The sequence below is a fragment of the Stenella coeruleoalba genome (genome assembly GCF_951394435.1).
Source record: "Stenella coeruleoalba genome assembly, chromosome: 6".
NCBI lineage: Eukaryota > Metazoa > Chordata > Mammalia > Artiodactyla > Delphinidae > Stenella > Stenella coeruleoalba.
This window is the reverse complement of record NC_137151.1, coordinates 120,929,012-120,943,784: the sequence shown is the minus strand read 5'-3', so window position 1 is coordinate 120,943,784 and position 14,773 is coordinate 120,929,012. Positions and strand designations below refer to the sequence as shown.

The window sequence follows — 14,773 nt, the reverse complement described above, 5'->3', positions numbered from 1 at the left end:
GATCCTGCATCACACAGTAGTAGGAGAATGACACACACACACAGGCACCCACATGTACACACTCACACGTGAGTACAGACACCTACAGGACACGTGGACACACTTAGACGTGAGCACACATACGTAAAAGCACACGCAGATACACAGACAACAGACACACATGCCCACTCAGGCACACGTGCGCACGCACACACACACGCCCTTCCGTGTTTGCCCAGCACCCGTCCGTCCCTCCCACCAGCGCCACGCGTGTCCTGGGCCCAGTGCGGGCCTCACACACCATTGCTCGCGGTCATCACTCCAGTCAGAGCACGAGGGGAGCCTGGGGCGGGGGGCGCGGGGGGCACAGCCCTTCTGATGCCGTCCCCCCTCATGCAGTCGGTGCCCATCATCTCCCACTCCCGCTGGCTGCTCAAGCAGGGTGAGCTGCAGCAGATGTCAGGCCCCAAGACATCCCGGACCCTGCGGACCAAGAAGCTCTTCCGGGAAATTTACCTCTTCCTCTTCAACGACCTGCTGGTGATCTGCCGGCAGATTCCGGGGTGAGCGGCAGGCAGGAGGGATGGGGAGTCACCACGGCCTGGGGGCGGCGGGCGTGGTGCTGGGATGTTGCCCAGGCCCTGGATCCGCTTTGAAGGCCTGCTCCGTTCTGGTCCAGCCTTGGGCCTTTGGGCAGGTGTATTTCAACGCCCTGAGCTTCCGTTTCCCCTCCGTCTAGCGGGGGCTGTACCCCTAAGGACGTGGAGAGTCCAGCTCAGTGCCTGACGCCTGGGGAGGGCTCGGCCGAGCGGCCCCTGCCGTGTCATGGGTGCCGACCCCTCGTCCGCCGTCCACACTGTGGAGGGCGGGGGCTGGGGGTGAGGGGGACAGGCGGTCAGGTGGGGGGCTTCCAGAAGGAGGTGAGGAGTGGCAGCAGAGGGGCCGGCCTTGCTGGCCAGGGTAGAGCGTTTCCTGGAAATCCGAGCCGCCGCCTCCTCGGGACTGACGTGCCTCTGCTGCCACCCTCGGTCCCCAGAGACAAGTACCAGGTTTTTGACTCCGCCCCGCGGGGCCTGCTGCGAGTGGAGGAGCTGGAGGACCAGGGCCAGACGCTGGCCAACGTCTTCATCCTGCGACTGCTCGAGAATGCGGATGACCGGGAGGCCACCTACATGCTGAAGGCGTCCTCTCAGTGAGTGCCCAGCGCCGCCGTCGCCTGCCCGGGGGGAGCGAGGCTCCAGGCCGCCCTGTTCCTGTCCTTCCTCCCCCCAGGCTCTGCCGGGAGGGTTTCTGTGCAGTGTTAGCGTCAGGGTGCGGGGCGAGCACGTTGCTGGGGATGTGTGTGTGTGTGTGTGTGTGTGTGTGTTCATGTTCCCTTGGGCGTCAGACTCTGGGCGGGCCCCTCTGTTCTGATGAGTTGTTGTAGAGCCCTTGGGCCCGACCGACCAGCGAACCACTGTCAAGGTGGCCTCAGGCCCACCTGCACCTCTGAGCTGCCAGGCCAGCCGCCCTGCAGCCCCTGTGCGGTGCCCAGCAACCCCCAGCCCAGGACTCACAGGTGTCGCCCTGCACATTGCGGTCCAGTTCTGACTGCCTGGGGCAGGGGTGGCGTCAGCCTCTCCCAATTCCACGGAACATGGCTCAGGGCAGCTGGCAGCTGAGGGCTCGCCTCTGGGTTAACTTTGGGGTGTCGTGGGCTCACCCTCACCCACTGACTTTAAAGATGTACCAGGGAGGTTCTATAGCGCTCCGCCCCAGTCCCGCCACTGGATTCCCGGCCCCGTCCACGCCGTCCTGCCGCTGCTCTGTGCCGGGCCCGGGACCCAGTGGCCAGCTTGCTGGATGCCTGGTGCAGCGGTTCCCCTCACATGGGGTCCGTTGCTCTGCGGTTGGGGCATTTGTCCTCCTCCCTGTCCCAGGAGCGAGATGAAGCGTTGGATGACCTCGCTGGCCCCCAACCGAAGAACCAAGTTTGTTTCCTTCACGTCCCGGCTGCTGGGTAGGTGGCCCACTGGGGAGGGGGCACCCGCCGGGTGGGGCAGGGGAGGGTCCAGGGAGCCTCGTGGCGGCCCTGCCTGTCACAGCTGCGTCAGCCTCAGGGGCCTCTGCACTCCGCCTGAAGGGCCTGCGGGGCCGCTGGAAAGACTGCTTCGCCTGCCCGGGGGTCCCTAGCACCCCAGTGCAAGCTTAGTACCCCGCGGAGGACACGGGTGTGCCTGAGCTTTGCAAACGTTTTGATGGTTAATGAAGAAATAAAAGCCACTGGGTCATAAGTGACAGATGCCACAAGGAAACCAAGAGGAATTCGGGCCCACAAGGCAAACGCCAGTGTTCTCTGGGGTGGCCAGTTGTCTGAAAACCTTACAGAATATAAAAGGGCACAAGTCCAGCTGCCTGATAGAGACGCTGCCATCCTGACCGAGCTCACCGAGTCCTGACTGTCCCCAAACTGCTCCCAGGGCCCAGCCCAGGACCAAGCAGCTCCTTCTGAAGTCTCAATAAGAGCCCCTCAAGCCTGTTCATCCCTGTATCCACATACTTTTGTTCAGAACTCCTGGTGCTTTAACGGCCTTTTCTTTGGAGCCACACACCCCTCCCTCGAATGAGCCCTCTTTCAGTTGCTGTGGGAGTTTGCGTTGTCTCTTGGACAGGCAGCGTGCCCCTGCTAACTGCTGAGGCAGAAGTGGGGGGCCAGGGCGGGTGCCGTGGTGATGAGGACACGCCGCTCCCCTCTCTCCTCCCTTCAGACTGCCCCCAGGTCCAATGTGTGCACCCGTACATGGCCCAGCAGCCGGACGAGCTGACACTGGATCTGGCCGACATCCTGAACATCCTGGACAAGACAGAGGATGGTGAGGCCCGGGGGCTGGGTGCCTCTCGCACTCGAGGCTCCCTGCCCGCCCCTCCTGGGGTCTGCCCCAGCCTGAGGGATGCAGTGGAGAAGCAGACAGAAGAGCCGGCTGAGAGCAGGCAGAGCCCAGGGCCGTGCTGCCTGTCTGCTCCCGTAGACCATTCTGCCCCTCATGGCTTCCGGGGGCCTTTTCTCAGCAAAGAGCAGGCATCTCTCCCAGTGCCTCCGCTCTCCTTCCCCGGAGCTGTGAGGTCCGCCTTCCCCCACTTAGCATGAGGCCCAGCTGAGTGCCTGGCTCTATGTCCCTTCCCCTCATCCGGCCCTGGCATCAGCCCCCATCACAGTGGGAGGGGTGATGGCCAGGAGCACCCTGACCCTGACCCTGTATTTGCAACAAGCTTCCAGATGAGCCTGTGACCACCAGGCTTGTAGCCCCACATGGGCCAGAGAGCCGCCCGCCGGGGCTTCTGCCCACTCCTGCTGTTGGCATCAGTGCCAGAGGTTCACTCCCCTCCCCTGAAAAATTGATCCCTTATTTCTACATCAATTGTTCCTAACCTAAATCCCCCAAAATACACAAAGCATCTCCACCCAACCCCATTTCCTCCTCTTTTTCAAGACCCTGGCTGGAAAGTCTCAGGCTGGTGACCTCCAGAGGAGGCCATTTCCACCCTTCCCAAATCGTAGGGGCTCACCCAGCATTGAGAGAACAGTGGTTCCTGCCCTCCCCCTCCCCCTGCAAAATATAAACAGCCTGACACCCCTCCCACATGGCCTGCAGAAGGCGTGCCCCTGGCCCTCGGGCCCCAGGTCTTAGCCCTGCCCCAGGACCTGCCAGCAGGACCTGCGGTTCGGGTCCCAGGCCCCCAGCAGAGACACTGTGATAACGGGGGGTGGGGGGTAGAGAGCTAGGGCACTCGGCCAGTTCGTGACAGCCACCCTCGGCTGACCACCCAGCTCCCGGGAGGCTGAGGCTCAGGGAGGGGCTGCCCAACCAGAGGGTGACGGTAGCATTCACGGCCAGGGAACCACGCGGTCAGCTACCACCCCACCGGCTCCTCAATGCCTCCTGCTTTTGGGGGTGGCCCCTGGGGTCTCCTGGCCTCACTTGGGGCAGCCTAGGATGGTTTGAGAGCTTGGGAATGGGTTCCAAAGTCAATACATCCGGGACACACAGTGGTTCTGCCCCCGCCCTGTGCACACACCACGCCCCCTGGGAGGGCAGCACGTGCCCAGCTCACGGGGATTAACCAGGTCTGGGCATTTCCAGCAATGCGTCTGAGGGCAGGGGACCTCTGGAAAGGCCGGCTGGACCCCTGCGTCTCCCTTTCCTCTGCTCTCCACACAGGACAGGGCGAGGCCCAGCCTGCGCCACTTGGAGAGCTTCTGACCCTCCCCTTCCCCTCCCTACGCAGGGTGGATCTTTGGCGAGCGTCTGCATGACCAGGAGAGAGGCTGGTTCCCCAGCAGCATGACTGAGGAGATCTTGAATCCGAAGATTCGGTCCCAGAACCTCAAGGAGTGTTTCCGTGTCCACAAGATGGATGACCCTCAGCGCAGCCAGAATAAGGACCGCAGGAAGCTGGGCAGCCGAAATCGGCAGTGACCCCTGACCCCGGCCTGGCCAAGGGATGTGGGTGGGCGGGAGCAGGTCGTGGCGGGCAGCCCCCAGCGGACAGCAGAGGGGCTCAGCGGGAAGGGCGGACGCTGCCGCAGGCAGCAGGGTGTGACCCGGGGTGCCTTGGCAGGAGTCGCCCCCACCCCTCACCCCTGCTACGTGGTTAGTGCTCATGTGTCTTGGCCCCTTGCTCACAAACTGCAGAAAAGGGGCCCACGTCTCTCCTCTGCTGCATTTGTAAACGAAAAAGTGTATTTTAAACAGTGTTACACCACCTCTTCTTCTTGTCTCTTGGGAGGGGCAGACAGAGGACGGGCGTGCTCCAGGGCCCTTCCCAGGCACTGAGAGGCCCCAGACCCAGGGTGTCCCTGGCCAAGGGCAGGTGCAAAGGTGACAATGTTATGACCCCTGCACGTGTCCTCTCCCCTGGAAGCTGATAGAATTGGCCAGGTGCACAGATGGACCACCCTTGCCTGATGAACTTGACGAGTGTCCTTTGGTCTCCGACTCAAAGGACTGAGAGCCCAACCGCCTCTGTCCACCTCCGCCCCAAGCCTCCGCCAGTCTCTGGCTGCACGGCCAGGCCTGCCTCACGGCCACCAGAGCTTGGCTGAGGGCCCACGCCGCCTTTGGCTCCCTGATGGGCTGGATGTAACTCGCATCTTCTGGCCCCTTGCGGAGCCCAGGTGTTATAAAGAAATGGTCACTGCATCCTGTATGGGTTATGGTTCCAAGAAAAGCAAATGGCATTTCTGGCTGCATTAAAAGAAGCATCATGTATAAAATAAAAGAGGAAGGTCTACTTTTTATTACCCCTGTGCGCACAAGAATGAGGTGTTTCGGTCTGGCAGGGAGAGAAGAGCCCCCTTCAAGCCCAGTGGAGGAGGTGTGTCCCAGGGAAAGGGCTAAGGAGGCTTCCGGTGGAGGAAGAAACAGCCGGGGGTGGGGCCTCAGGACGGGAGTGGCTTTGAACCTCTGCTTGTGGAGGGACTCCAGAAACCGGATAAGCTGTTTGAGGCAGTGGGGGACACCCTTCTGCAGGTTGAGAAGGCAGGTTTGAACACTGTGGGACAGAGATGTCAGTGGGTGGTGGTCCCATAAGGGATCTGACCACCAGGTTTGGGACTGCGGCTTCCCACCTGGCCAGTCACTGGCCTGGGACACTTCTTCCCACCTCCAGAGGCAGCAGCCAGTTACCGGAGGCTGCAGCTGGCCCTCAGAGCCACCCGACACCCGGCTCTGTCCTGGAATGTGGAGGGCCTTGAATCCCACCCCGCCCAGCCCTGCCTGCCAGGACACACTTAGAAGCCCAGGATTTAGATCAAGTGGGACGTTGTAGCATCTTCCCACAGGCCACAGCACAGCCCTTGGCGTTCTTGAGACCTCAGACCCTTTGAGAACTGGATGACTCCCTGGAAGATGCATATGTACGCAACATGCTGGTCCAACTGGAGAGGGACCCCCCTGGTCCCAGTGAGGGGCTGATGCTCTTGGGGCCTCCTTGCTGCAACCCCAGGGGAAGCACCTGCACCTGAGTTTCCCAGGAGTGAGGGGATGGGGAGAGGGACCATTTTGGAGTCCCGTACTGCTCCTGGCAGGGTGGGGCTGGGGAGGGGAGCCGTCGGTCCTGGCCAACGTATCTCGCTTTTCTTTTTGGAGCTGGGAAACAGCATACTGACTTGGGTCACCTGCTCTAAGGAGGGCTTCAGCTACTGCAGGTTATGTGTAATAATGTAAACAGTTTCATGAAAACCAGTCAGTTTCATAACAGTCTTTTATAAGCAGAAACTTAAGCCATGATGTGTTTTGGGGAGTGTGAGTGGGTACCACGTGTGGCCACCTGGCGTATCCAGGAGAAAACTGGTCTTAGCCAGAACAGGTAGTCAGGAGCTCAGAGAAACCAAGGAGGCCAAAACAACTGCTAGAGACAACGGTGAAAAAAAAAGAGGAACAGCTCACTCCACCAGCACTCACTCAAAAGGATCCTCTTGTGGCCCAGGTGTTAAACCATCAGTGGGGTTTGCAGACAGTGCTCCCTCTAGGCCTTAGGGTCCTCACTCCAAGGGTCCTTGGAGGATGGGGACAGGACGCAGTTCTGGCTTCTTTCCTGCTGCACCCAGAGCAGGTAAGCCACTAATTTAAATCCCTCTCTCTAAATGATAAAAGTTAGGCTTCCTGGGAAGTATGGAAGACAGAGGGCATGACCAAGGACTCAGTGCCAGGGCCAAGCTGGGGCGTGGCACGGCTGGGTGGTTCCTCACCCCTCATTCAGCTGCCATAATTTCAGGGTTGAAGTGAAAAGAGATGAGCTTGAAAAGCCTTTTTGTTTTCTTTCTCTAAACAAACAGCCGTCCTGCGTGGGGTTGCCCGCTCTGCCCGAGGCTCCGCGAAACCCCCTGCACAAGCTTACACAAGCCAGGGGAGGGAGGCGGTCTGGGGCTGTGGGTTGGGGAGCCAGAACAGGGGCCCACAGCACCCGGGATTCACCCCTCTGCTCATTCGCTCCTTGGGCTCCCCGAGGAAGAGGGGCCCCCAGGAGTCCTGAGGGTTCAGGTCTGGGGCTCAGAGCCTGCAAATAGCGCGCTGGCTGCCAGAGGCAGAAGACGCCCCCCACCCCCAAAGTCACTGGCCTCTGGCTGGGGAGCCGGGACAGCCCAGGGTCCCGCGGACCCCACCATCACCCAGCGAGGCGCAGAAAGCAGGACGGCGGGCCCAGGGCAGGCCGCTGCCTCTCCTGCCCTCGGGGCCTCACGCCGGTCCGCGCTCGCAGCGCTCCAGGGCCGGAGCTGAGGGGTCTGCAGAGGGCAGGGCCCGGGCAGTTTGCGGGACGAGCAGGGGTCTGCGGCACGGCGACTCCGCGCTCCCAAGGCCTCGCCGAGAACTCTGGCCAGAGAACTCCGCACGCCCCGCTCACGCACACCGGCGGCCTCCGGCGCACGCGCATCGCGCACGCACCCGCGCTCCTGCGGGGCCCCGGCGCACGTGCGCTCACGCACGCGCGCCTGTGCGCGCGTATGCGCGCCTCGAGCCCCGAGCACGTGCACGTCGCCTGCCCCCACACCCCCACCCCGCTCGCCCACACACTCACGCGCGGACACATGGAGACACGGGAGCGCGCACCGGGGGTGGCGCCGAGTCGCGCGGCGGCGCGGCCCCTTTATTCGCTTCAGGAGGCGGAGAACTTTCTCAGCGCGACGACCACGAGCGCCAGCACCACGCAAGTGGCCAGCAGGGCGGCGATGACGATGGCCGCGATGGCGCCGGGTCCCAGCGAGCCTGCGGAGGACGGAGGGCCGCGTTAGCCCCGAGGCCCGGCCCCCCTCCCACCCCTTCCTCCCGGCCCGCCCGGACCCCGCGCCCCAGCCCGTACCGCCGCCCTGGTCCAGATGCTCCCGCGCGGTGCTGTCCTCGGGGCTTGGCGCGGCGGTGGGCGCGGGCGGGCCGCTGACCGCCGGCTCCCGGGCGGGGCTGGTGCTCTCCACGGGGCCTTCTCCCGACGGCAGCTCGGCGGGCTCGTTCCACAGGGTGGGCACGGGCTCCTGCGGGCCCTCGGCTGCAAAGCCAAGGACAGGTGTGGGGGCCTGGGCGGCAGGGCCGACGGAGACGTCGCCCCCGCCGTTGACCGGCTGGGAAGGGGCGCTGAGTGCCGGGCTCTGGGGCACAGCGCGGTGCTTGCCGCTTCACAGGTGAGGCAACGGAGGCCGAGTGGCCCACGTGTGGCCCCAGAGCCTCCGCTGGGGTCAGGCCACCCCTGCCATGAGAGGACAGGTTGATGGGGGAGGAGGGCACTGAGGGACCAACAGGCCCACTCGGGAGGAAGCTGGAAGAACTTCGGGCTGGCAGCGAGCTTCAGGGCAGGGGGGCGGGGGGAGGCAGGGCACTTCGACACCCAGCAGAGCCTGGGGCCCCCCATCTGAACTGCTGGGCTCTGTAGGTCCTGGGGAAGTGACACTTGTAAAGGGTCCTTTACCCGCACCCGCACAGGGCAGCCCCAGGGCAGCCTTCACCCTGGAGAAGGCGCCGAGAGGGTGAGGCATTGCCCTCTCCAGGAACCAGGGTTCCTGCTCAGCGCGGCCGGTGAGCAAATATGGCCCACTGCCGCAGGAGGTGGAGAGGAGAGGCCTGCCCCACACCCCAGGGGCAGCTGGCCCCACACCCCAGGAGCAGCCGGCCCCACACCCCAGGGGCAGCCGGCCCCACACCCCAGGGGCAGCCGGCCCTGCTGCTTCTCGGCCCTAACCTAGGCAGAGTGGAGCAGCCCCCAGGGCCTGGGGTCTAGCGCCTGCACATGCGTCCACGCGCCCCCGAGTGTCTGAGGCTTAGAGCGCAGGGGCCTCTCTAGCCTAAGAAACTGTGATGCCAGCACGTTGCTGCCTCCAGACAGAACAGGGCCAGAGGGGTGGGCAGGGGTGTCTGTGGTCAGTGTTAAGGGAAGCCCCAGGAAAGGGTAAGCCCTCAGCCCCGCACTAGCTGGGGCTCCGTCAGCACATCAGTCTCCGGGCAGCGTTTTCTGCAGGAGCCTTTCTCTGCTCATGGGTTGGGGGTTAGCAGGATTTAGGGTACCCAGGGGCCCCAGAGAATGAGAGGGACAGGCTGAGAGGCCTGCGTGGTAACCCCAGGCAGCCCACACCAACTTTGCTCCCCCGTCAAGGATCCTAGCCTGAGGAGCCTCGCAGCAACACCCCAGCCCTGAGTGATCTCCCTTGTGAGTCAGGGATGCTAGAATGGGCTTGCCGGGCATCACAGCGCACCGTCTCACTGATACCAGCCGCTCTGTGGTCGGCCAAGAAGACCAAGGCTCAGGTTAAGCTGAGGTGGGCGCTGTGCTGGTAGTTACGTGCTGCTGGGGATTGAAGCCCCGGAAGAGGTCGTGCTTCCCGAGAAACTTCCTGGGAAGTTGTGGTTCCGTCAATACAACCCTGCCCAGCCCACCTGCGGTCCCTGGGGCACATTTCACACTTGGGGGCTCCACCCCTGAGAGCTCCCCCAGAGCACAGACAAGCCAGACCCACACCCTGCTTCCAGGCTCACCAGCTCCTGGAGAGGGGCCTGCTCTGGGAAGACACAAAGGTACTTCCAGGGTTCTTCTGCCAACGTGTCCACCCGAGGCAAATCATGAGTAAACAGCCAAACCCAAATTCCAGGGCAGCCTTAAAATAACTAGGCTTTCACAAACGTTAAGGTCACGAGAGACAAAGAAAGGGTGAGGAGTTGTTCCAGGTTAGGGACTAAGGACTAAGGACAGCACGACGCACCGTGCGTTCCTGGGTGGAACGTTATGGAGTCCACTGGTGAGCTATGAATAAGACTGTAGTTCAGGTGACAGTGCTGCGTCAGTTTTCACTTCCTGGTTTGGATAACTGACTCTGCCTATGTAAGGGAATGTCCTTGTCCTTAGGAAGTATTTAGGGACAAAGGGGCATGATGTCTGCAACTTAACTGTCAAAGGTTCAGCAATCAGATAGGTAAGTGAGTAAATAGAGACAGGAAGACGGTGAGAAGAGCAACTATGGCAAGATGTTGGCGGTCGGTGAATCCAACCGAAGAGCCTACTGTAGTTCACTGGATAATTCTTATACTTTTCTGTAAACTTCAGATCGTTTCATGACAAAATTTTACAAGGTCCCCAGCTCCCAGGCCCTGCCCCTGGTGCCTCTCCCAGGCCTCAGCTGGATCAGTTCTGAGGCTCAGCTTACAGGCAGGGACAGCTGTCATATTCCCAGGCCTGTGCCCCTTTTCAGAAACAGCGCTGGCAAGGAGGCCTCTCAGGGGCAGGAGGCCCCTGCACCTGCTGTGTGGAAGCCTCCCTCTCCCAGGGCCCAGGCTGAAGCAGTGCTGGTGTGTGGGGGCCACCCCCTGTGAGGAAGGGGAAAGTGACTCTGTCAGGCCTCCCTTGTCGCTGCCTGGGAGGGCTGGGGTCTGCAGCCTGCAGCTGCCATGGAAGGCTCCAGGCCCTAGGCATGCCTGCCTCAGGCTCTCTGGGGCTGAGCAGAAAAAAGGCCTGGGTCTACCCACCGCTTGGCAGGCCCTGAGGTCTAGGGCTCACAGACTGCCTGTCTTCCAGATAAATGAACAAACCACTGGTCCCCACTTGCTCGCCACACGCCCAAGACAGAGTGGCAGCCAGGCACCTCCCTGTCCTACCACCACCAGCCAAAGCTCACCTCCAACTGCCGGGCCTCTGGCCAGAGAGGCCAGCACAGGGCTACTGGGTATCAGGGCCAGCCAACCTGGTGGCGTCCAAGGAGTCAGCCCCAAGCTCAGGAAGAGGAGTGCCGGGCTCCACACCCCCTGGAGGGCAGGGGCTCACTCCCAGGAACTAGTGGTCACCCTCTGCCCTTTGCCAGAGCCCAGGAGCCATCTCTCGGGGAGAAGGGCCCTCTGAGCAGGGTACTTGGAGACCCACCCAGACCTTCTCCCTGTCTGCCCCCAGTGACCCAGCCTCACCCTGTTCCTCCCCACAGAAGCCTGGACCCTCCCTGCCAGACACACCAGCCCAGGCCCCCTCATCCCTGCTGTGCGCACCCCCTCCCGCCCCTTCAAGACTCTGCCAGTCTCTGAAGCTTGATGGGCTGAATCCATTGGCTTCCAATCAGGAGGGCTGGGTCCAGATCCCGGCTCCACCACAGCCTCACCCTGGGACCACCGCGGACTGCCTTGGCCGCCGGCCTTCACTTCCCGACCTGTGGAATGGGAGGTGGACCGTGCCTCTCGCAGCCCTCACAAGGTGGTGACTGCTGTCACGGCCATCGTCAGCTGCTGCCTCTGCCCTAGGGCCTTTCTGGCCTGGGCACCATGGCCCTTGCCCCCCTGCGGGCTTTGCGCCTGCTGTAGCTGACCATCGCCGGGAGACCCCCAGGGGCGGATCCGGGCTTCAAGGATTCATCTGCACCCACGCAGCCAGGGCCCAGGGCCCAGCCAGCTCCCTGCCAGCCCAGGCGGGTGCCCCAGCAGCACACATGGGCCAGAGCCACAGCCTGTGCTCAGTCACCAGCCCTCCGGCAGAGGAGGTGCAGGCATTTTCTTGTCCTCATCTATGTGCCTCCGTATTCTCTCAATCTGCTGTAGTCAGAGGGGGAAGCCAGTCTGTCCCCCAGATCTATCCTTCCTGGGAGCCATGAGCAGAAGCCGTTGTCAGGGAGCTTCCCCACAGCAGGCCCCATCTGAGGAGGGGGAAAGATGGGGGAAAGAAATGCCAGGCAGAGGGACTGGTATGCGGGCAGGCGTGGACGGCGAGCAGAGACGTTAAGCGAGGACGGAGAAGGGAGGGCAAGGACCGGAGTGAGCAGCAACCGGCAACTCCGCGCGCAGACTGAGAGGCCCGGAGAAGTGGGCGCCTCGTGACCCTGCCACGGGCCTGGGCACCGTGGGCTCTCCTCCAGCCCCACCGCCTTTCGGTAAATAAACTTGTTTAACGCTCAGTCTGACCACTGGGCCCGGAGGCCAGGCGCCCAAGCTCACAGACAGCCTTTGTGCGGCCGTGAAGGGCCTTTTCATCCCTGCCCTGGCCTCCCGCCCGCTCAGCCTGGCCTGCTCCCCCCACCTCGGTAGCTGTGGCCACGGGCGACCCACAGGGAGGGCAGCAGGCCGCTCCCTTCCCGCCTGCCTGCTCAGGACCCCAGCCCAGGGAGCAGCAGGCCAGGGGCCTGTGGGGCCTGCTGCACACCTGCTCTGAGCCTCCGGCCGGGGGTGGGGCGGCCAGGAGCCTCCCGAACCCGCTCCCTCCCAGAGCGGCAGGGCGAACCACAGCCAGCCGGAGCCCCAAAGACTCCGGGGTGGGGCTGGCCTGCCTGCCCTTGGTAGGACACATGGAGGGGACTCGGGAGGTGAGGCCAGGTGAGGTCCCGCTGCCGCCAGACACGAGGCTGTCCCCAGGCATTCCTGCGGCGGCAGACGCAGCCCACCCACCCGGGCTGTGTGTGCACAGTCTGGTCCAGCGCCTCTGGCCGGCAGCCTGGCTGGGAGGGCTGGCTGCATGGGGACCAAGGAACGACAGAAGCTGCCCACACGGCCCCAGACCCCGGGCAGACGGACGCCAGCACCTTCACCTCCGCCCACTCTGACCACCAGGCGGGAAAAGCTTTTCACTGGGGTGGGTGGGGTATAAGGGAGCCACGGGAGACGCCACCCCACTTTAGATCACTTCCCCGATTCCCTGGGCACCACACCCGCCCCCTGGCTTGCCCAGCTGTCCCCTCTCCCACCAAAAGGGAGGCTGGATGCTTTCCTAGCCGCATGAGGAGGTGCTTCTGCCTGAGACTACCCTGCACCCAGCAGAGCGGCTGGGGATGTTTTCCTCCTAACATGCGCTGAGCACTACCAGCTGCCTGGCCCGTCCTGAAAGCTCACGTGTGTGAACTTGGCAGACCTACAGGCTCCTGCGAGAGAGGCAGAGGCACTCTGGTTATCGCCATGGTACAGCAGAGGAGAGGCACAGAGAGGCTGAGAAACAGCGAGGAGGACAGGGCCAGAAACGAAGCCAGCCTGCAAGCTTCTTCCTAGGGTGTCTAGAGGGAGGCCGGCAGGCCCACAGGCTCCTCGCCACCCCACCCCGTTTCCTCCCGTGTTCGTGCCTGAGTGTGTGACCATAAGGGTCCCCCCGGCCTCGCATCCCCCAGCAGCTCTCCCAGCACCACATCCACACGATGGTATCACAGCCTCCCTCAGATCCACAGACACTCCCCCGAAACCCATGCCGTGGAGGGTCTCCAAGGGGCCCCCCCAGCCGCACATTTCTCCAGCCCCAGGACTGCCCTCAGGAGCCCCGAAACACCTCCCTTTGGCCCACCTCACGGCCATCAGAGATGGCTTTCTTCCAGGAGAAAGACCACCCATGACCCGTCTGTGCCTTTTCTCGCTCAGGCTTTGAAGCCCCACAGCTGTGCCCAGGACAGGGGCTCAGGTCCCAGGAGCCTGCCAAGCCAAGCCTGGTGGGACCCTTCTCGCCAGACCCCAGACCCAGCCATTTTCAGCCTCAGTCCAGCATCCTCATGGTTTTACAGAGGGGTCTCTCGCCCTGTGCTCCCTCTGGAATTTTTCCCAAGATGGAAACAGTACCTGGGTCTTCACTCTCAGAGGACATTTCAGAAAACCAGCAGAGAAGGGCTTGCAGGGCTTGACAAATAAATGGTAGGGCTGTGTTCTTACATCTAGGGGCCTGGGGCCTCTGCCCCTCAGCTGCTTGCCTGGTGCCCCCTCCTGACTCCCAGATCTGAAGGCCTTCAGATTTTAGGGTGCTGGAGTAATCCCCACGTACCCCAGGCAGCTAATGTCCCTGGCCCTGCTCCCCAAGTCACCCTCCTACTTCAGAGGTCACCATCTCTATGGCTAACGATTCCCTGAGGCCTCGGACGCAGCCGCTGCCAGCCTGTCCTGGGGGAGCCCTTCACAGAATCACCCCCAAACTGCCACCCCATCTCCTGTGAATGGCCTTGCTGGTGGGCATTAGAGATTCTGGCCTAAGGTACTTCTTAGCCTTGGGAGGCTGGTGGTAGCAGAGCCCAGGGGGCACCCTTACCTGTGAGCACCGCAGGGGCCAGGACCCCGGAGAGGAGCAGCAGTGCCATGCGCAGGGCCAGACAGAGCGCCATCCTGGCCCGTGAGTGAGCGCAGCCGGCGAGCGGGATGCACGGAGGATTGAGCTGGTTAACTTCAGGGCAGAGGGAAAGAGGCATCAAAGGGCTGGGAAGGGTTTCATCAATGCAAACTCTGTCCTCCTGGGACACCGTGCCCGCCCCCCACACATGAAAACACACACACACACATACACACACACACACACACACACACAGCACAGCTTACAGAACTGACGGCTTTCCTGAACTCTGCAGCAGCCCCACCCTCAGAGAGGGAAAGAGGAAATTGCTCTTTCCCGCTCTGCTCTCCTCTCTCTCTCTCTCTCTCTCTCTCTCTCTCTCACACACACACACACACACACACACACACACACACACACCTGGGCCACTGAAAGTGAGAGAATCTCAACCTCCATGCGCAAGACTCACCCAGGGAGCTTGATAAATGCAGATGGCCCTGGCACTTTGTTTCAGTGGGTCGTGGATGGGCCCAGGAATCTGCATTTTAGTGCTCAAGGCCCAGGCTTGGGAGACTCCAACCCTAGGCTGGCAGCACTGATGAGGGCCAGGTTCTGCTCACGTTTGGGCTCTCGATGCCTGGCAGGGAGTGGGCACACAACAACCCTTGTTAAAGCAGCATTTTTCTTTTTTGTTTTTTGCAGTACGCGAGCCTCTCACTGTTGCAGCCTCTCCCGTTGCGGAACACAGGCTCCGGACGCGCAGACTCAGCAGCCATGGCTCACGGGCCCA

At 62.4% G+C, this 14,773-nt stretch overlaps 2 protein-coding genes across 3 annotated transcripts in view; one reads left to right on the top strand and one right to left on the bottom strand.

The window, feature by feature from the left end:
* The window catches only part of NGEF (neuronal guanine nucleotide exchange factor), a 39,980-nt gene extending 34,517 nt beyond the window's left edge, over positions 1-5,463 (top strand). For both annotated transcript variants that reach the window (XM_079925454.1, XM_079925455.1), the window contains exons 9-13: positions 379-542; positions 1,016-1,171; positions 1,899-1,978; positions 2,727-2,831; positions 4,246-5,463. In XM_079925454.1, the coding sequence (XP_079781580.1) occupies positions 379-542; positions 1,016-1,171; positions 1,899-1,978; positions 2,727-2,831; positions 4,246-4,436 (696 nt within the window). In that variant the 3' untranslated portion in view covers positions 4,437-5,463. The remainder of the gene's footprint in view (positions 1-378; positions 543-1,015; positions 1,172-1,898; positions 1,979-2,726; positions 2,832-4,245) is intronic.
* A 2,088-nt stretch (positions 5,464-7,551) lies between these two features.
* SNORC (secondary ossification center associated regulator of chondrocyte maturation) lies at positions 7,552-14,122 on the bottom strand (the record flags this gene model as incomplete). The annotated part of the gene is made up of 3 exons (XM_079924626.1): positions 7,552-7,724; positions 7,819-8,001; positions 13,966-14,122. 3 exons carry the CDS (start codon positions 14,120-14,122, stop codon positions 7,615-7,617), a joined length of 450 nt encoding a protein of 149 aa, XP_079780752.1. The 3' UTR covers positions 7,552-7,614.
* Between the last annotated feature and the right edge of the window lie 651 nt (positions 14,123-14,773).